We start from the raw sequence: 21973 nt of genomic DNA, 5'->3' as shown, positions 1-21973 counted from the left end.
ACAGAGTAGTAACATATCCAAAATTTTGGTTACTGTCTAATGTCAATATCATCACTGTCAGTAGCTAAGACTATATAGCATTAAATGATGGGATGATTAATTAATGATGAATTAGAGAGAAGTTGCAAGTTCTTGTAGTTAGATTTAGGATATAATCCTGGCATTGTCTCCAGATCAAGATTTGAATGTCTTGAATACAAAGTAAAACTGCTAGTAACTAGCCAATGATATTCACTAGAAACGTAAGTGATTCAGTTTATATTTAATCATACTTACGTACAGACGAAATTCAAAGAACTGTACCTGCCAATAAAATGCACAAGCTGATGGAACACACAATGCTACAGTTGGAAAGATAAAGGAGTGTTTTGTGAGGCCGGGCCTTCGGATGTGAGGAAGCAGAATATGCAAGTAGAAATATAATGTAAATTTCAAGCAACGGAATACAATATTTTTTCACAGATGAAGATCAGGAAACCAAATAATGACATAACAAACAATATATTTGCCTGCACAGGAAACTACTACTAAAATGTATGGTGTATTAATTTTGAGTTAAGTTCACAGCATACAAGTTTTGATTTGAAATAAACATTGTATTAGACACTAATAACCAGTGCGAATGACTTGAGAGTATATCAATCGGTCAACAGGATTCCATAAAGAAAGTGGGCTACTCTTTTGACAAGCCGAGAATACGATCGTCTTTTCAAAGAATTTCCCGCGCCACAGTGAGTGAATCGAGCGTGACTGTAAGGGTGTTTGAGCTTAGTTAAATACCAAAAAAGTGGTTCCCAGATTTTACTGTCATTTAATTTAAAAAAAAAAAAAAAAATTGTGCTACAGAACCTAGTTGTTTCGCCTTTTGCTTCTACTAAAATGAACATTTTATTTCATGCTTAAAGCACTTCTCCATTCAGTTCAGAGGAATAATCTACAAGGGAAGCATCCAATCTTCTGTCATTATAGAAACACTCTCAACTCATTCACATCATTATTCAAGTTGTCAATTAGTAACTGTTGTGTTGATTTGACTGAAGCCACTTCAATCTCTGCTTCAGTACTCTGAAGTGTCTACTTCCTATTTGTTTCATGTTCAACCCTCGTTCCTTCCCGTCACCACTGCCCACAAGGCACATTTATTCAAAATGCGGAGAACTTTATTTTCATCTCAAATCTAAAACTTCTTGACGATGGTGAAGAGTCAATTGAATAAAAAATTTCTTGGATATTATCCATCGTCTAGTAAATATAAAACGTAAAACGACGTTTCGGAGATGGGACTAGGAACCTGAAGACGGAGATAGAGTCCCATCTCCGAAACGTCGTTTTACGTTTTATATTTACTATACGATGGATAATATCCAAGAAATTTTTTATTCAATTTATTTTCATCACCTAATGCATGTGGCTGTACAGTCAGGCCTGCTGTCCGTCAGTAACTAATTTGGGAGGAAAACTAAGTATCTTTGGGGTTTTCAGACACAAACATCTCACTGTCTTTACTTTCCTTATCATTTCCTACATCCTGCATCACAATCATACCAGTTCCATCTAACACGCTAACATGTTTGACGTTACTGACGGACTGTACGTGATGCAAAGATAAGCTATTTACAATGTTCTTATCTGGAAGGCTACCTGCATCTTCTGTGCTTTCTGGTCCTTCAAGAGCTTCCAGTGATATTATTTTATCTATACTGACAGGCATTATACTCATAATTTGGTCCATGCTTTTAGGTAACGTAATGATATCAGAATCATTTACTTCTTTGATTCCACTTTCATTAGTTTCATTTTCTTGTCGTACTACTCCATCATGCATTTCTACAATGCCATTCTCATCAACAAGATCAATATTTGTGATGTCACTCTGATCGTCCACCCAACTAATCGCTCCTTCCGGCAGATCGACGTCACAGAAGTCACACCGATACGTAGGTTTCAAGTGCTGCCGGAGATGAAAAATCATCAGTGACTTGTAAGAGGTTCTGAACCCACATACACGGCACCGCATTTCCTCCAAAGGTGACGATTCACATTTTTCATTAATAGCACTGTCATTTGGAAAACCATTCCTGATACCATCTTCATTCTCCCTCATCTGACTACTACTTTCATCCCTTAAACTTTGCTGCAAATCCAGGTTCATCGCATTATCTAGAAGAAAATTACAAAATTCACATTAAATAAACACAACAACACAGGGTAATTAAAACGGATAACCTGAATCAGACAATCAATAAAATACTGATATAGTGCACGACACAGCATCAATATGTTCGCTCGCAGGTACCATGTTGCCAGCTTACTTGTCAATCCAGCCATTCTTAGCAGTACAATAACACCTGGCAGTATTAAGTGGCAAAGAAATATGTGACGAGTGATCTACGTACGTTCAACAAATCATAAGAGGTAGCTGTCCCCACTTAATGGTACCTGCACCTTGTCATGGTGGTGATCCCAAGAGCTATGCTGGCGGTATCATAGTTACTGGTATGGCCTCCCTAGCCAGATTGGTCGAGAGGGAGAGGTCAGACTAAGATAGGTACCCTGGTCCTCCAGGTTGGGGGTTGGTTGCAAGGCTAACAACCTTGCACCATAAAAGGAATATGTTTCGAAACCTCGATCAAAGCCTCGGACAGACGGACCTAACAGAGGACCGAATGGAAGAGGAGAATTTAGGAGGCCATGGACCGAATACGGACCGCAGAGCCATAAAAGAAGAATAAGAGGTAGCTGTACCTTACAGTAACCACAAGACCCTTTCCAGAATAAGTTGAATTAAGTCTAAATATTCATATTCCAATGTAATATTTCCTCCCATCTAAAACTAGGTCTCCTAAGTGGACTCTTCCCTTCTGGTTTTCAACTGTTTCTTATGGTTTAATTTTACTGATTTTTTTTCACAATTTAGTGCCGCAAATAGAAATAAATATAAAACAAATGTTAACATAAAAGAACAGAACATTGAATTAATTTCTTCTCATTTCCCATACACATGCTAATGTACAGTCAATCTCACCCTCAACCTACATTCTTCCCTTAGAATGAAAAAGTAATCATCAAAGGCGAAAGCCAAAAAGAATCTGTTCATGACCACCGGCGCAATCCCCTGATACTTACCGGCGCAGTCTTGCTCACGCTGCTCGACATCTGGAAGCAAGTTTTCGTGTCCCTTGTCAACAGCCACTCCTCCCATTCCATATTTCTTATAAATGCAGTCAAGAATAACTTTGGTGAGCATGTTTAATTCCACTTCTATGCGGTCCATGTAGTTCAGGAGACTAGCACACCGAGTGCAGAGAACGCTTTCTTCTTCGATCAGGAGCTCAATTTCTCCTCTCACTATTTTATCCAACTTGTGATGCATATAAACCTTGGTCGTATTGGTTAACGTGTGCATCGATACGCCGTTGTCCACATTCTTGCGACACACAAAACATTCGATCTGTTCTCCACCTCTCTCTTCCGCAGTTTTATCTTCGGAAGCGGGGCAGTCCTGCACACACACACACACACATAATTTAAATTAATTTGTATTTATTCCATTTTATCACAAATCAGTAATTCTCTCGTATCAGAACTTAGACGTTCAAGGTTAGGTTGCAGGTTAATACCTACAAGTCCACATTGCATTACAACCCAGAAGACAAACACCGACATAACTGAATTGTATTTACCTTTTGTGCAGTTCTCTTCTTTAACGGTTCTAAAACTGTATCTGGTTTTTAATTTGGGTGGGGGTTGAGGGTAGAAAAAGCAAGAAACCAGCGATCAAGCTTCGTTACATAACCGTGGTACAAACATTTACGGCATATGAGCGTTTACATTCTCCGTAAGCGCTCCCACATTTTCCTACAAAATCTGCGGACTTTTGACTGCTCGTCTAGAATGGCACGTTCAGGTACTAACCTCATCCACTGTTCCTTTATCTGGCAAATGGTCTTTGTCTCTAAGAGAAACTTTGACCGACTTCCTAACAGGTGACGGCAGCGACGCCCGTGAGCTGCTGCCAGAGCCTAGAGGCCTGCCACGTTTTCTTCCCGAAATGGTTCTGGATTTTTCAGGATTCCATTCACAAACACCTTTCCTTCTTTTGTGTCTACTTACAGGCGGCCCTCGTTTCCTGCCTCTTTCAGATGACTTTGTGTCAGTGACACATTGTGACGGTACAGACACATTCAAAAGTACCTGTAGTTTTAAGATGATGATGAGAAAATAAAATTATTAAGCCATCTCATTGTTTACACTTCATAAACAAGGAAAATCCACTCGATCATTGCCAGTTATTTACAAATTATGCATACACAAATATAATGACAGTGACGGAACATTACATAATAACTTAATTTTTTCCTTCATATTACACAGAATTGACGTAGTCTTAGGAAAAAAATATGAGTTCCTTAGTGATAATAGATTATGAACAAACTGAGAAAGAAGTTGTGGTCAATTTTAAGATATTATCAAAGCAACAACCTGAAGAAAATCATGAAGAACTTCAGGCAAAGCTTCATTATCTAAACTGACCGCCGAGGTTTCGTAAAGCCAACCGACACATCGGGATTGTCACAAATGCTGAAATGGCCAAGATTGGGAATATACTCTTTTGAGGGAACTATTAGAGCATCAAACACACCTTAAAACCTTCATCTTCTCCCTGTATACATTCATCACTGTTCCTTTTTGCACTTTCCCCTTCATCTGTTTCCTTCTGTTGACTGGTTATATTAAACTCTGTATCTGAAATTGCTGGACATATTTCATTCTCTTTGGCCACAGACTGAAACAAATTAAAATGTTTTAACATAAACAGTAATATTTCACAAGGAAGATATAGAATGGATGCATTGATGTTTTTGTGCGGAACCTGGCAATATTGGTGAGATGGCATGTTACGTCAAATAACTACACACAAAAAGTATGGATGCTAGATTGTTAAGAGAATTAAAATTACATTTTTGGCAAAAGAATATAAAAATGCCACTGACACTTTGTGTCCTGAATGTGAAAATAGTCTGTACTAATATAAAGCTTATTTACTACTTACACTAAATTTATTGTTCTTGGTTTTCTTTTTTGGTCTTTTAGTGTATGTTCGAAGAGGTGCGACTTTGTTGAAAATGGTGGGAACCGCATTGGGCTTCAACTTTCTCAACCCATCTGCTCGATGAGATTCAAACTGTGATTCTTCAAAGTGTACCTAAAATAAACAATATAAGTTTTTTAACATCACATAAAATCAAAGTCAACAAGTCATTAAATAAATATATGTTTAATAACCTGTCTGAGAATAACACTAAGAAATGTAAATAGGTTCATGTTAAAATTAGGAGAATAATAAATTCTGGAAATGATTATAGTTATTCATTTAAAAACTGTTATTAAACCTATTTACTTTCCAAAATGGTGAAAATCAAAACAAAAATTTTACAAGCTGTTGTGGTGGGTATGAAACATGGCTCATTACTTTGAAGTTCATAAATTACAAATGTTTTAAAACACAGTTTTGAGGTGAATATTTGGAGAGAAAAAAATTAAGCAGGTGGCAAATTTAGGGTACTACATGGTTAACTTCACGAGTTTTTTTGCACGTATTACTGTTGCAATAAAGAAAACAAGGTGGACATCGGCTGAATATGTAGTTCTGTTGGGAAGCCAAAAATGCAAGTAAGAATCTTGGTCAAAAACTGCATTACACCCACCTCAAACACTGCCATTTAAAAAGAGCTGTACAAATTATTCTAATATGTTTCGGTTCCAGTTTCAGTGTTGTCTGCATATATCTATTTGCTAAGCACGTTTTCACACGTGTAACGCATATCCAACAGGTTGGAGTCCCTCTTTATGTTTGTTAAAAATAAAATTGAAGCACTATTGGTCTTTCGTAAGTACTGTCATAAACTGATCAACGTACACACTGTGCCATAATTAAAACTATTTTCAGTCAGAAATTCTCGAGAATCAAAACGCAGGTATGCATGTAATATTTCCATACACATTATCGTCGTGTTCTGTTTGTTCAGGACGGCAGATTCGACTTTGATCAAACATGAAAACCAAAATAATTCACTGTCGATTTATGTGCAATGCAAATTACAATTTGTGCAATGTTTATTAAATTCATTCTACAGAACTGCTTAGCATTCTTTCGAACTTACTTCGCAGACACACGTGTGTTTAGTAGGTGTCCAACCGCGCTCCCTCCCTAAATTGTGAACCCAAACGGAACTCCTTTCTCTGTCACTCGGAAAATGATATAATTTGAATCCCTTCTGGGAACTGTTTGTACAATTAGGAGCAGTACAACCAGGCATCACTACGAAAACAAAAACATTTACAAATCACAATTCATATTCAGATATCTGAACATCTTAACCGTCGACATTACTATTCTAACATTCCTGACAAATATCGATGTTCTTACGCAGAGATGATAGCATGAACTACAATTCGTAATTACGTATCTACGAGCAGTGACATTTGACCATTAATTTGCTAATAGTCGAGATTTTAAGGTGCTCCCATCTTTCAGGAAAAGAAACTATCAGCACTGCCAGTGCCCACAGCTTAACTCAGTCGATAAGAAGTTTTATAATCAGTGTTTTTTATACTTCGGGATCAACATGCTTTTCACTCTGTGAGAATTCTTAACCTTAAATATATTTGAAAATTTATTTACAAGTTCCGCTGAACTGCATCCCCTCCGGAAATTTCACGAATGCTGCAATATACGATAGCTAACTCTAACTGCCAAATCAAGTAATAAATAGGCATTGATTGACAACGGACACATGAAAGTTCAGTCTGTTACTGGACTTACATTAAGAAATTCCTCACCTGTCATAAAACCTGACGGTTCATTACTATGTTCGTCCTTAGCCATTTCCAATTCATACATCCTGTTTGCTTAACCATTACATTATCTTCTCACCGCCTTTGAGCTCTCTCTCTCCAGGTTTTCCAATAAAAATGTTGCACAAATTAGAGATCATAACTATTATTATTATGGCTTATTAAACACAAATTGAAATACAAGTTACAGAACTTGATATTATGTAATGCATGACAGGTTGTTTTGGAGAAAATGCTGTATTTTTAAAGACCTCTAATATTACTTCTCAAAATCTGTTCAAGAGTTTAAAAGATGAAAATTATGAATGGACAGATATGACTTCCCTATCATATAATGATGAGTGTCTAGAAGACATAAAACTTATGATCCATGAGACAAACGTTGAAACTGACCTCGGACGTGCTTTAACAATGCTGCATTTTATGCATGTGTGAGACACCAGTAAATTCATTAGAACTAGTAAATGAATTCTGTTGCCTTAAGGATGTTACAATGTAAAATAATGCACACATTACACATTAAATTTTTATTGACTAGATTATTTGAAAAAAGTAATACTAGTAACAAAATGTGAGAATTGACCACCTTTCAAACATATGTTGAAAGGCAATGTTTCACTTACCACAAATATTATACATTTGTTAATTTATATTAAATTTCTGGATAAAATGGCTCACCTATGAGTGCAATAGGTTGCTTGCCTGAGAAGTATGTGTATTTTATAACTTCATATTTACTGGCATGTGTAACATAACAAACTATGTCACTGAAACGCAGTGAAGTAATTACACAAGAGTCAATAAAACAAAAGAGTATTTAATTTCCTACATCTTTTACATCTGTCTTGAGGAAATGTCATGTGAAATGACAAGAACTAGACAGTATGACTCGCCACAGCCAGTCACAATGCTTATAATACCGGAAGATAAAGTGGAATACGCAAACCAAGAGCAGCACTTATTATGCAGTGTATAAGAGACTGTAGGTGATCTTCTACTTTGGTTCGTACAAAATCTGGAACTGGGGAGGACACCAAGTTATCCAGCAAGTCTTGCAGAGTTCCAAATCCTGCTGTTCTGTTCAGATTTACAGACCCTCCAGGAGAAAACAATACATGTCTGAAACAGGTGGGAAAAGATACCAGAAATGAGTTCAGAGCTGTAAAATATTTGCATATATTTTGGCTTGAGACATGGTGTTGTCAGGTTTCTCCAAAATTTATATCACCAACTGCATGACTACATGGAACTCCAAAATCTAATATTAATAATCCGTTGCGTAACAGCCCTCTGAGATCCAAAGCCAACTAGCTTGACTGCTAGCCTCACGCTCACATGCCTAAGTAGAGGTGAACAATCATCCAACCAGATATAGGGTGACGTGTGGTCAGCACGACGAACCCCCAGCCATTGCTAGTTTTCATGACCGGATTACGCTACTCATTGTAGCTCCCCAATTGGCTTCGGCCCCATGTACTGGTCAAAAATCTCGTGAGAAATTTCTTTCCCCGAGACTCGAACCAGCGCGCATTCCGTATCACCGGTCCGAAGCATGATGCCTCAGACCATGCGGCTACAGCGCAAATCTCAAATAAAAATTTACATATTGCTACAGTTTGTTCCTTGAATGAAATCTGCTCTGATTCAAGACTGGCAGATCTTTAAGAAAAATGCAAGTTGCCTATGTCCAGGAGCACAGAGGTAAATAAGTACACATTCTAGTCACTGACGCAAGATGAAGGTAAGTAGTCAGCTTCATGTATTACTGCTCACCCATAATCAAACAGGACAGGACAAGAGGCTGAGCTATCTGAACACACAAAACATTACATATAAAAAATACAGAAATTATTTCTAATGTACCATCAATTGCTAGCTGCAGAACTGACCTTGAGGAGAGGCCAATTCGATTGCTTTTAAGATGCAGGAATGCTCTTTCCAACTGTAATTGCTGGTCATTCAGGATCCTCATCTCAAGAGACCTTGACCACAAAGAACATAAAAAGAAATGTGTGAAAACCCATATTTTCAAGAAATGCAACTTCAGTTTATCACATCAGCACTGGCAAGGAATGAATTACAAAAATTATTATTAGTCTTGTTTCTAGATGACTGTCATCTGGGACATTGCAACGACCCTTACTCATTGCCCTGATAATGGACAGAGCAAGTACCTCTAAAACATCAAAAATGTTCTACCAGACTACACGGTGTGATATCCCAGATGACAGTCATCTTCATACGTGCTACAATAAGAACCTAAATTCTTACCTACAAATACACATCGTTTCAACTTTATAACTTGTGAAACTGTCATGCAATTATATCGCAATCTGTGATCAGGATGCAAATTCTGTAACAGCATAAGGTAGCAAGCACAACCTACATGAAACAATTTTAAAATGCCGTGTGAATTGCCTGAATCTGAACTCATTTCAATCACAATGGCTTTTCAAGACTGCCAACAACTTACAAAATAAAATTCACACTCAAATTTTAATTAGCTTGACATAAATTTTAAGAGGGACACTATATATGTAGTAGTTACACCACGAAGGCTACATTGCCAAAATGGAATTTGTCATTTGTACTACGGAGAAAAATGGCAGTTTCAGGTAACTGTAGAGAAGTGTATGCATACAATTTATCGAAAGTTCTACAGCTATTTTATGTTACAATTCTGTAGTGCTATCAGCTAGTGACAAAATATGAGATAATGTAAACACATACTCTGATTTATCCAAGTGGAGTATCTTGTTCTGGAACAATTCTGCTGCCGATGTGAAGTTCTGTACAACGTTTTCAAGGTTAAGAAGAGAAAGATCCCGAGCTTTCACCTCTTTCTTGTAATGTGTAAGGATTGAGTTGACAGAATCGTGCAGGAACGTCGCATATTGTTTTATATCAAGAGGCACCACAAGACTGTCAGCAAGAAGCCATGTAAGAACTGACCACAACTGGGCAACTTCCCTGTGGTGTCCGAGGGCTTCATCACCTGCCTGAAATCATGTTCTTTGTACCAAATAGATCTACAATGCAACTCACTGTATTCGAGAAAAAGAGATTCAGATGCAAATCTGAGTCCAAACTTAACGTTAATGCATTTTAATCAGAATCTACTGCTGAATGCTACTCAGAGTCTAGGTAGATTATTCAGTATAGAGTCTGACTACATACTGGATGACCAGGGTATAATCCCCCGGCAGGGGCAAAGGATTTTTCTTCTAGCCTCTGCATCCAGACTGGCTCTGAGGCCTACCCAGCATCCTATCCAGTGGGTACCAAAGGTCTTTACCCCAGAGGTAATGCACAGCCAGGTTGCGATGCTGACCATTCACCCCCATCTAATACTGAGGTCAAGAAAGGGATATTCCTCATCTCCTCCCCAGCACCTGCATGGCGCGTAGTTGGACAGCTTTACTTTTACTGAACATTAATCATATATATGTCAAAAGAATAACATAACCATGTAGAGCATCTGCATGTTAATACTGTCCGCTACATAAGTGTCTCTTATGTGGTTAAATTTTTACAGAACAGCCTGTAGTTCCACTGTAGGAAAAAGATAATTAACAGCTCAGCAAATACAACTGAATTATTAAAGCACATTATAAAAATGTCTCTGGGTACCATTTCAAAAACATTCAAGCTGTGATGGGATGAAATCCAAAGAAGAGTTTGTTTGATATCCGAACAGAGTACATACCTCTGTAGTGGTAAGATGTACATTTAGACTTGGCACACCAAGATCATACAGAACGGACTGCGCATTTCCTTCCCCCTTTATGATGTTAAGTCTAAAAGAAGGGGGGGAGAGCAAAAATAAGTAACACAAGTTAATAATTTGATGACAGTCACACACATCTCTCTGCAATGCCATAGTAACAAGTCTCTGGTAAGAAATATTAAGAAGTTACTACCACAAATATGACAGACTACTACTAGACAAGATCATGATTCTGATTTAATAAATCTTTTACTTTAAAAGCTTTTCAAGTTTACAGAACAGAAATAAGTCACAAGTTGACACATGCAGTAACTACAAAGCCTATTTCACTTGTGGGATATGATGCCTAGTTAAGAGTCACCGCAGATGCTGGACAGAGCAGGTACGTTAATTTCTGTATTGTGTTACACAATCAGCATTACTCTGGCAATGCTGCGCACTTCACGTGTGTTTCTTCTGGTCACAACGGTGAAGAGGAATTGCAGTTGATAATAAGAACTGGCATGTTGATGGACAGGAAACCAAAGCTCAATGTCAAGTATTTACAGATCTTTGTGTACAAGATTGGATTATCTGTGCTGTAGTGTCTGTTATTTTGGGTTCACATAACCATTCAAAGTCGACAAAGGATAAAGTTTGCTGTCACGAACTGACAAACAGTGCCAGTTACAGAAATTGACTCTGGCTTTTGGATGAAGTGGCTGCAAAGAGTTAAATTGCTTACTTTTGTTTATTTGGATCAACTGACTTCAGCCATGTATCAAACACAGTTTTCACGCCGGGTTTGGCTTCTGCTGGACCAACGCTGGGCACAAGTGAACTCGCATTATATACGGTCTTGAAGAGCAAAGGTGAGGCTTCAACACTCAGACTTCTGTATGCTACACAGAACACAAGATCCAAATGACGAGTTACCATTCAAGCCAGTGTACTGTCACAGTGCACAAGTGTGTCATTGCCTCGGCTCAGCTGTTAAAATATTCCGTATTTTCTCCAAAAGATATCACTCAACTGCTACTAAATCCAAAAAATCATAGCATGAGCTTTAAGAAATTCAAATATGCACAAAGTTTTATCTTTTTTTTTGTAGAAAACAGTGAAAATCAGACAGTACACAGGGCGAGACTATCACCTATGGCCAAATTATTGTATATGTTAATACAGGAAAGCCACAAATATATTTCCCCTCATTTCTGCAAACATACTGTAGCAGTAAGTCTTACCTTTGACAGAAATGTCCACACCCAGATACGCTACTGCCCTCTGCCGCATCGAGTGACCCCACTCACTGTTCAGGAGTACTGGGGTGACAATTCCATCGACAGAATTGAAGCCCCAGCTACAGAACACCACAGACCTCCGAGGTCTCCAACCTGAAATATCATAGCCATAACTGCCCAAGGCCTCAAGTAGCTGTTGGTTGTTGCTAAATAGTTCCAATATGGTGCCCTTGATTTACGTGTGTCGTCTACAAGTCTACATAGCATTAGAACCAAAAAACCGAATATGAACATCCTCACCACAGTGAGAACCTCAAATCTTATGCTGTCAAGAGTTTCCTCAACCTACTTCTTCATAGTTCTGCACAGTAAATTTCGTAATTTTTGCTAACAGTTGACAGAAATTAATAATGGAGTTGGTTAAAATTACACTTGTGAGTGAAACAAAAGCCTGTATTTACTTGTCTGGAAAAAATACTTTTGCTGTTGGGGCAGTTAATTCGTGTAAGTGTTCAGGAAAACTAATGAACACGCTTATTTACACTACTTATGAAATAAACAAGTATTTCTATGCATCCTCCAGGACGTGTGCAAATGTGGACTTCCATGGCATTCAAAGTTCTTATTTCTCTGAATCAGTTGAAGAAATGTACCAAAAAAATTCAATTCTGTTTCTCCTAAACTTAAACTATAAAACAAAATTAAATTAAAACACTTCACTTATTTACGAACAAATCTGGACAAGGTATGAGAAATATTCTCTTAGACTTCATATTCGTGTATGGAGAGAGACAACGCTACATTTTGATGGCATAAGGTGGTAGATTTACCTTCAGTACCACCAAAGGAACAGGTTCCTTCACCCGCTAGGCCATCAAGTCTAACATGATTCGCTCTTACGTATCAATACAACTGAATTCTCTTACCTCTCTTTGAGATGAGCATGTTGAAGACTCGAGCTACTTCCATCATGGATGCCATTGCACCAAAAGTATAATTTCCAGAAAGTAACCCATGGCTGCTTCCAAGCAAGACATAACGATCTGTACAACAGAGAAAAATAAAGAACTGCAGAAAATTAAGACACATCTGAGTAAGGCCAAGTCATAAGAAACAGTGTCTGATATGTAACATTCTTGTAGCTTCAACGTATAACATGAAGGTGATACGTTCCTCCGAAACACTGGTAACCACCTATGAGACTACACGGTGTCAGAACGCAGATGACGACATTGAACATAAACAATTATGTCCCACTGTACATTAAAGGAAAATTTATTCCAACACGTCAATCAAAAGTATGTAAACCCACAAATGAGACTGTCTATCGTAGCAGGGTAAATCGAGCGTTAAGTCCCACAGTAACCGAATAAGATGTCTATGTGTCTGCTATTAAGCGACAACAGATACAGAAAACTGTTACCAACCTGGCTCATGACTGCCTCTGATGGCCCCTGTAACACTGTAGTACGTCTTTTTTAAATTGACCATATTCATTTCCATTTTAAGCTTCCAAATGTTTGATGAGAACTCAGGGCCAGTCTGATAAGAAATACTCATACTTCCCTTCCAGCTCTCTGGAAAAGGGTCACTGGATGACATTCTACTGCAATAGAACCACACACCAGTAGTTAACATACTCTGTCTGAACCTTGATCCACCATCTTGGACAAAGTTACATCCAATCTCCTCCTAATCAATTAGAACACAATCACACTCATTTCATAAATTTTATACATCACCAAATATGAAAAAAATATCTGATACCTTTCAAATCAAAATTGAATACAACTGACAAGCGTTAATATACACACCTAGTACCATATTTCATAAGAATTCAAAAAACAGTTCTGGACATGAAAAATACACAGACAGATGGACATGACATTCACATAATACTGTTTCATGCCCTTTTTCAAAGAACAATTAAACAAACAAATACATCGTACACAAAAAACCTCTTTTAACGCTGCCCTGCATTGCAAGCATTTAATGTGGTACAATTGTACACAGGTCACATAAATTTCTACCATCATTCTTATTTTTTAAAAAATTATTGGCTAGAATAATAAAACTGACTAGAAGGATTAAAACTACAAAAAAGACTGTGGAAACACTGACGAGTAACTTACGTCAATATATACTTGGCATCTTGAGCACTGATGATCTGCAGTGGAAGGCAGTTAGTAATATCTGTATAGCAAATTGAGAAAAAGAATTTCACATCAGTAGCTTTCCATATGAATGTACTAACCTAAAAGAGAAAGTTATACAGACAGATACAGATACAGATTTCCGAGCTGTTAGTAGCTGGGGGACAGAAAATAGGAAGCACAACTGCGAGTGATGAATAATAAATAGTTGTGATCCTCTAGTCTGAGGCAATAAAGAACAATCGTTGGTTACAGCGGTAACAAAGCGGTCTGTAGCGGATGAGAATGCCTTCTGAAGGAATTCACGCTTCAAGTGAAAATACCACAATGGACCAGTATCCGGCAAACTTTTTTTACCCGTAGCATGCCCTAGTTTGTCAAGGACACATGATGGCATATGACAAATAAAAATGGGGTGCTAAACTATGCATGAACATGCATCTATATATAAAACCTTGCCCCATAAGAACACTGGCATTTAAAACCAAGCACATGTTGCTTAAACTATTGACAATAAACCCGCGCATGTACCATAAATTATTATAAAAGACAAGATATTGCCTTCGTCTAACTGTAATGTGCAAATATATAATTTTGTATAAAAATCCATGGCACATCTGAGGCCTTGTGGTGGCATATTGGTCGCAAAACACTAACAGACAAAAATGTTAATCAGGTAACAGTAGAAGCTGATTTTAAACACAAAGAGATAAACTACCTAGAGTTAAAACACATGTTCAGAATGTCTAGCAATCGCTGTTCACACTGAATTACCTGTAATGGCATCAGCGAACAACTTGGCACGTGGGTAACATCACAATTCTAATAAACTCATAGTGATTCTACTAGTAATTGAAAACGCATTTGGCTCGAGACTCAACTGCACAACTTGAACTGGTATCCAGAACTGAAAACTGAGATAAATGTTTTCGGCAAGGTGTGACCAAGACGTCCATGTCGACAGTTACGAGCCACCTGTAATGGTCACTCAAGCAACAAATAGTTTGTCCATAGTTATACAATATGGCAAATTCTGTATAAACATTCTAAAATCTGTAAGAACTTACTGATTCCTTCTGTGGCTGGATTTCCATGCATTTTCTGCAGGATTCCTAGTTGTGAAGGCAACAGGAATGGCTCGGCCCCCTTTTCAATATCAGGATACTGTTCAGGATCAGCAAACAGTATAATTCCTACTGCTCCCTTTTCCAGGCATGTGTGCACCTGGAAAGGTAGGATTAAAATGTGGATGTGGTAATCAATTTAAAGGTTGATGCACGCAAAACTGAGTATGGTGTATGGTTTAGCCGACTCGAACCCAAAAGAATGTCATCCTCATATCTCCTGCCATACCTGGCACCATGAAATTATGATTACATCTCTTGTTTGTATGTGGAATTTATGAGCATGACTCTTACAGCACCTTGTCGTGGTGGTGGGGCTTGAATACCTCAGTGATCCCAAGAGCTAAGCTGGCGGTAGCATAACTAATGGTAGGGCCTCCCTAGCCAGATTGGTCGAGGAGGAGAGGTCAGACTAAGATAGGTACCCTGGTCCTCCAGGTTGGGGGTTGGTCGCAAGGCTAACAACCTTGCACCGTAAAAAGGAAGATGTTTCAAAAACTCAATCAAAGCCTCGGATAGAATGGACCTAACAATAGGACCGAATTGAAGAGGAGAATTGAGGAGGCCATGGACCAAATACGGACCGGAGAGCCATAGAAGAAGAAGAAGACTCTTACAGCTAAAAGATAATGTAACAAATGAATAGATATTCTCTTCCTTTTCCAGTTTAACAATGTTTATAAGTTCTCCGGTACCCTTTTACGGGTCCCCAACTTTTTTTAGTTGGCTTGATCTATGGACATTCGGTAGGACTCCTTGGACGAGGGATCGGCCCGTCGCAAGGCCTCTACCTATACACAGGACAGCACAATACAGAAAAACATCCATGGCTTGAGTGGGATTCGAACCCACAGTCCCCGCGACCAAGCGGCACAAGGCCCATGCCTCAGACCGCACGGCCAATGCGGACCCCACAAATGAATAGATAAAAACTAAAAATACTATACATACGAAGGAGTTTCACAATTTTAACTTTCCATTTAACAGTGTTAGGGTAATTAAGTTAAGAAAATTAACATTTTTAACACATTTATAATTACAGTGGGAGACAATAAATGCATAAAAATATCTATGATTGAAAACCCTCAATCATCGTGACAATCTATGGATCATAGTAAGATGAATGTTAGATAAATATTTTGCAGGGCGTGAAACTGGAATGGACTGGCTAAGGATATGGCCCAATAGTAGGCTTTAATGACCTGCTTAATAACAATCTTCAACTGAAGAAAGACCTTATATCATGCAGATACCAACATTTTAGGTTAATTATTTTTATGTTACAACTTACCAAGTCCACAGGTGACTCCTTCCCCAAACGAGCCAACAAAATCCTTCCCTTGATACTAACAGAAAGAGTTTCCAGATACGCGAAGTCGCTGTCCCTACCGAAATTAATATAAGCAACTGTACCCTGTAATAAAAGCACATTTTACTTACTATCATATAACAATACAGAATGCGAATTACAGCTACGCTACACAAATACGCCAATGAGGACTGCAAACCTCAGAGAGAAAGTTAAAACCATTAATACAACATGATGTTGGTTTCAAGGCAAGGTTGGAAAGATGTATTCCTTGGAGTACACTGAAATTCCAAAGGTGTTCTTCATGAAACATCACAGGTGGCAATTTCATTGATAGCAGAACACTTCATTCTTAATTTATTATGATTTATCATAAATAGCATCAGTGTATTCAACATAATATAAGACAGTAAAATAATATGAATTGACACACAGCATGTCTGAATTACAAACTATATTAAAATACGAAGGTAAATAACACCCCACTTAATGGTACCTGCACCTTGTCGTGGTGGTGGGGCTTGAGTACCTCAGTGACCCCAAGAGCTATGCTGGCGGTAGCATAGCTACTGGTAGGGTTGGTCGAGGGGGAGAGGTCAGACTAAGACAGGTACCCTGGTCCTCCAGGTTGGGGGTTGGTCGCAAGGCTAACAACCTTGCACCGTAAAAAGGAAGATGTTTCGAAACCTAGATCGAAGCCTCGGACAGACGGACCTAACAGGGAGGACCGAATGGAAGAGGAGAATTGAGGAGGCCATGGACCGAATACGGACCGGAGAGCCATAGAAGAAGGTAAATAACAGACCGCATCAATCTAATGGAAATCTTCAAATCTACTGATCAATGACTTCACTTTGATGTACTTCAGTACTGTGAATGTCCGATTACAATTACAAATGAGCTGCTTTGAACATAACATATACATTTATTTACTTACATTAACAGTTGATGATACTGGAAAACCTTCCACATGTGAGTTCACCTCATATGTAATTCCACTCATTACTCTCACGCTGTCACCACTTGCATCAACAAATGTCACCTAAAACAAGACACAAACACAAAAGATGGTGATCTATGATCAGTTACACTGGAAGAGGCTATCTTGAAACTCATCCAGGACACGGGCATTTGAGTGCAGGGACTGAGGAAAACAACACAAGGGTTCCATAAAAGTGGTGGGATGAAAATTTAAGAATAACCATTTATTCGGAGCCCATCTACTGAGAACACGAGAGGACAAAATGAAATAACAATCTGAAATCTCAGTGACCAAATGCTACATCCACTCACACACTACAGTAGTAGTAGTTGACGAGGTTTCCTGTCATTATCTGCCCTTTCTCTTGTAGGTATTCCTTCATGTCCCATTGAACTCGCACAAAGCCCTCAAACTATTTAATCTTCAAGAAATAAACCACCACAGGATAGCAGGGATCAGAGATTTGTCAATGAAGGTAAAATTACAACTGGCACATAAAAAAAGTGACAGTGGAACCACGGTTCCGGAGAATTTGACGTAAATACGGAAAGGAAGTTTATATATTGGCTTTATTCTAAATATTTCCTTTGTATATGCTTTACAATTGAGATAAGTTTGATTAAGACTTTGCTTATTCAACTTGAATTAGTTACACTTAAGATGGGTCTGTGGTAGCTGAATGTAATGTAAAGAAATGTAAGGTAAGGTAATGTAATGTAATGTTTTATAGGTAATAACAATTCTAAGTAAACAAATGACGTTTCCTAGGTAACAATGATGCCGAGTAAACAATTGACGTTTCCTAGGTAACAACAATGCCGAGTAAACACGACGTTCCCTAGGTAACCAGGTTACACTTTTTCGTTCCACTTTTTTGCCGAATGACCCTTCCTTATAGACGTATTTACATCAAAAAATATTGTGTACTGTATGTGTTACATATGAACTCAATCAGAGCCAAAATGGCATCAGACAAATTATTTTAACGTTGATAAAAAGAGGTTTCTCATTATCGCCAAATTAAAAATGTAGGGTAATTCAGTGTGTTTATTACGAAATTTCATTAGCTGTAGTGAAAATGTATTTAATTGATTATACAGAATAAACTGAAAACATAAACAAAAAAACACTACTTTTCTGTGCTTTTGCCAACTTATACAATTTTTGCTGAGATGAGATCATATACTGAAATATTCAGACACCTGATAAAAGGATATGATGTTTGATGACCCCTAAAGACAAAAGTTTGAAGTTAGAAAAATAATTCATTACCAAATTCTGTTTACTTCCATCATAGTATGAAAGTATGACTTCTGTGGGTGTTACAGGTGATACTGAGTCAAAACCCAAACTCAAGAAGTGACGTTGCAATTTAAGGGCACTGCTATGTTGCGACTCATTTCTGGATACATTGAGAGCCCTATAAAAAGAGAAGTTAATGCCTCATATGTTAGAGTGTTAACCCGGTGATAATAAATCAATCGGCGTTCTTAATTACTCTCTCGTTATTACTACATAGGCATACTGGCTTAGACACAACCAAATAAAACCCAGTTTCAACGAAGTCAAAAAAACGTACAATCCACAGTTATTTGCATTTGCTCTTTTCTTAAATTTTTGCAGATAATTCAAGTCAGTAATAAATGTCAATAGAGAATCACTTAAAACCTTAAATTAGTCCATGGCTTGGGAAGATGTAAGAAGGTGATTATTATGATTTGATAGTATAATGGTGGTACACATTGTCAGATTTATTTAAACTTGTAAGCAAATCATCACAATATGTTTCCTTTCTTGTAATTAACTCAAGCAAACTTACCTCACAAAGTTGCCTATACTTGCAGCCGAGATTTCTTGCAGAAATGCCGATGCTATTTGGGGATTTGCATCATTATCAATTGTCTGCATGTATCTGCTGTTCTGATCTATGCTCAGAAAAAGTACATAACTGACAACAAAGCCAACCACAAAACATGCAGCTCCTGAACACAGAACACAGGACCAGAAGTCTAGAGGTCTGTAATTCTGTGGCCTGTTGAACCAATTCATTAGCATGGATTAATAGAGAAAACCTCATATCAGAATAGCTGATTCTTCACCTGATGTTTGAACTAGCAACTGCCTCAACACAGGTCAGACACATTACTACTATGCTATCCTATATAAATGTTAAACACAAAAACTAAAAATAAAAGTTAAATTCTGAAAGAGGTACAGATGGACAGCATACTAGCGATAAGAATGCCAAAGAGGCTGAGACGAAGCAATAGCACATTACCCAGGTGGATCAAAACACATTGCCCAGCTTGCTACAAATTACAATCTTAACAACTATGCTGCTAGGATATGATCGGAGTATGGAAACTGCAGTTCTTTCTAAATTGCAGCTAAGAACCAAGGGCATTATTATATCTCACAAAGAGAAAACTTGTTCCAAAAGAAGGCCACCTTTGCTGGAAGTCTTAATGACATGACAATTACATACGCTTGTTAGAAACCAGATAAATATTTTGTATACTTCTGTATCTACTTACTATAACAAGTATTTACTTGCATGTTCTAATTTACTTTTTAGGCATACATTTTTATTCAATATAAAATAAGTTGTCACACCTGTATTTCATTCTTGCTAGAAGACCCTCCAATGGATCATCCTCTTCATCTGACAGTTGGTCTGAATCATAAGTTTCATCTGATGCAGGTTTTGAATTATGTAATGTCATCAAAGGGATAGACGACATGACATTGCCTTTCTTTAAAACAGTTTACCTTTTGTAATGATATATCAATAACGCTCATGTATCTGAAATGTTCATAGGTAATATAATCAACATCCATAACAATACTAACTTAATATAAAAAATGACTCAGACAAAGCATGTATAAATTATCAAAACATACCATATGAATTCAAAAAGAAAGCTGTTAGATTTATGACTAGAAATTCATGTATTAGTCTATTTAAGAGATCAGAGATTTTAGCTCTTTCATTTGAATGCATAGTCTTATTAATGAATTATACTTGTATAATATGTACTGTATTATTATGACTTATTCCACACCCTGCTGTCAACTGACTAACTTATGGATCCAACGAATGTAAAAAAGGTGTAGGTATATATATATATATATATACGAGGCCACCAACAAACATAACCTACCACAAGCGAGGCAAAACCTGAAGACCTATTACTCCAATTAGATTTACCGAGCTCATAATTCACATGTTTTTAAAAATGTAAACACACAATTTTAATCAAATCACCATACGAATTATTGACCAAACCCTTCACTTAGCATGATCGCAACAATACCAAAACATTATAGCGATGGAAAACCAGCTGGAAATTGTGCTGCCATCTTCTCATAGAAGATTACGACTGGCGACAATAGTTTAGTTGATGTAACTTTAACATCAAAATATGATACTGAAATTTCACCGCAACAATTAACGAACCCGATTGGTTCTATAAAAAAATATACACACATACAAAGTATCAGAAAAATTTCAACTCTTTGACATGATATTCTTATAAATGGTTATCCCTTACCTCAAACTTTGTTCAATTGTAAGAGACCACGATGTCCACCGGCAATGTTAAATTTAATCAAAACGAAAATGGAAAGAGTGGAGGGCAGTATCACAGATTTCTTAATAATTCTTATATAAGATAAGTACTTGTGATATTCTAAAACGTTTTTAACAGCACAATATTATCTACTCTACGACGCACTTCTTCTACAAGCGATTTACAGCTCAGCTCTTTCACCAATAACGAAAGCGGTTTATTACCGGCAGTAACGAAACACAACAATGCCGAATAAACAGATGACATAACAATTAATTTCTTAAGTAAAGGAGTGGATTGTAATAAAGTTTATTCAGGCAATTTTACAGCGATATGCATAATAAATTAGAAAAGAGCCTTGCGGCATGCTCAGCCAATATTGTTGCAGGCGTGTTACAAATTCGAATCCTTTTTCTTGCATTGTTATGCACGCAGGCGTTCATATAAAAGCTGATCATTGCCGATCATTTGAGTGAACTTCCCGTCGTACTTGGTAAAAACCATCTCTTCCTACCTCGCTGACCGGACATTCCAGACATCCTTCCAGTCGGCCACGTCCACACGTCGTACCATGCGGGCTGGAGTTGTGCAGGGCGGAATTCTCTCCCCTGTGCTCTTCAGTCTGTATGTCAACGACATACCCACACCGTCCCGCCACGTCGAGTTAGCACAATACGCGGACGACACGGCTCTAGTAGCCACGTCCCGTAGCCCAACGCTTCTCGTCAGGTATCTGGAGACCTACCTCAGTAGACTTGAGCTCTGGCTCAGGGCCTGGAGGATTGCTATCAACGTCTCGAAGAGCACCGCGGTTCTCTTCATCTCCGCGAGAAGACACATCCAACAGCCCCGAGCAGTGCAGTTCCTCGGACAGCCGATCCAATGGGTCAAAACAGCGCAGTATCTGGGGGTCACCCTTGACGCCGGGCTTACTTGGTCGGCGCACGTCAACCAAGTGGGAAAGAAGGCAGCGCAACGATTAGGTGTGCTAGGCCCGCTTATCAATAGGAGAAGTGGCCTGTCAATCAGGA

General features: G+C 38.0%; 2 protein-coding genes across 6 annotated transcripts; both read right to left on the bottom strand.

Moving 5' to 3' along the window:
- Nucleotides 1-404: 404 nt before the first annotated feature.
- On the bottom strand, nucleotides 405-6553 carry LOC110836778 (uncharacterized). 2 transcript variants are annotated; one of them, XM_087346184.1, is made up of 7 exons: nucleotides 6431-6553; nucleotides 6165-6322; nucleotides 5054-5206; nucleotides 4643-4786; nucleotides 3916-4194; nucleotides 3127-3502; nucleotides 405-2160 (listed from the first exon to the last, which is right to left on the bottom strand). In XM_087346184.1, exons 1-7 carry the CDS (start codon nucleotides 6444-6446, stop codon nucleotides 1460-1462), a joined length of 1827 nt encoding a protein of 608 aa, XP_087202310.1. In that variant the 5' UTR covers nucleotides 6447-6553; the 3' UTR covers nucleotides 405-1459. The 2 variants fall into 2 exon arrangements, with proteins under 2 accessions (XP_087202310.1, XP_087202311.1); XM_087346185.1 differs by lacking the exons at nucleotides 6165-6322; nucleotides 6431-6553 and adding an exon at nucleotides 5709-6143.
- A 1102-nt stretch (nucleotides 6554-7655) lies between these two features.
- On the bottom strand, nucleotides 7656-21134 carry LOC110836776 (N-acetylated-alpha-linked acidic dipeptidase 2). 4 transcript variants are annotated; one of them, XM_087346182.1, is made up of 16 exons: nucleotides 20925-21134; nucleotides 19987-20176; nucleotides 19193-19405; nucleotides 18646-18793; nucleotides 17329-17433; nucleotides 16374-16496; nucleotides 15026-15182; nucleotides 13938-13998; nucleotides 13233-13411; nucleotides 12732-12848; nucleotides 11809-11958; nucleotides 11310-11466; nucleotides 10565-10655; nucleotides 9589-9857; nucleotides 8748-8840; nucleotides 7656-7977 (listed from the first exon to the last, which is right to left on the bottom strand). In XM_087346182.1, the coding sequence occupies exons 2-16, from the start codon at nucleotides 20112-20114 to the stop codon at nucleotides 7770-7772; spliced, it is 2199 nt and encodes a 732-aa protein (XP_087202308.1). In that variant the 5' UTR covers nucleotides 20115-20176; nucleotides 20925-21134; the 3' UTR covers nucleotides 7656-7769. The 4 variants fall into 4 exon arrangements, with proteins under 4 accessions (XP_087202308.1, XP_087202306.1, XP_087202307.1 ...); XM_087346180.1 differs by lacking the exon at nucleotides 20925-21134 and adding an exon at nucleotides 20535-20744; XM_087346181.1 differs by lacking the exon at nucleotides 20925-21134 and adding an exon at nucleotides 20275-20482.
- Nucleotides 21135-21973: the final 839 nt, after the last annotated feature.

The sequence above is a fragment of the Zootermopsis nevadensis genome, unplaced genomic scaffold, assembly GCF_977971745.1.
Source record: "Zootermopsis nevadensis isolate Lab colony 2312 unplaced genomic scaffold, Znev_1.0 Znev_ptg000010l, whole genome shotgun sequence".
NCBI lineage: Eukaryota > Metazoa > Arthropoda > Insecta > Blattodea > Termopsidae > Zootermopsis > Zootermopsis nevadensis.
This window is presented reverse-complemented; position numbering and strand designations above follow the sequence as displayed.

Excerpts from the sequence above, each read along its gene's own strand:
- LOC110836778 (XM_087346184.1), bottom strand. Across the intron at positions 5,207-6,164 it reads AACACACGTGTGTCTGCGAA|GTACACTTTGAAGAATCACA; the intron begins GTAAGTTCGAAA and ends TGTTTATTTTAG. Across the intron at positions 4,787-5,053 it reads CCAAGAACAATAAATTTAGT|TCTGTGGCCAAAGAGAATGA; the intron begins GTAAGTAGTAAA and ends AATTTGTTTCAG.
- LOC110836776 (XM_087346182.1), bottom strand. The coding sequence starts at position 20,114 with ATGTCGTCTATCCCTTTGATGACATTACATAATTCAAAACCTGCATCA. Across the intron at positions 17,434-18,645 it reads ATGGAAGTAAACAGAATTTG|GTGACATTTGTTGATGCAAG; the intron begins GTAATGAATTAT and ends GTCTTGTTTTAG. Across the intron at positions 16,497-17,328 it reads CAGTATCATCAACTGTTAAT|GGTACAGTTGCTTATATTAA; the intron begins GTAAGTAAATAA and ends CTTTTATTACAG.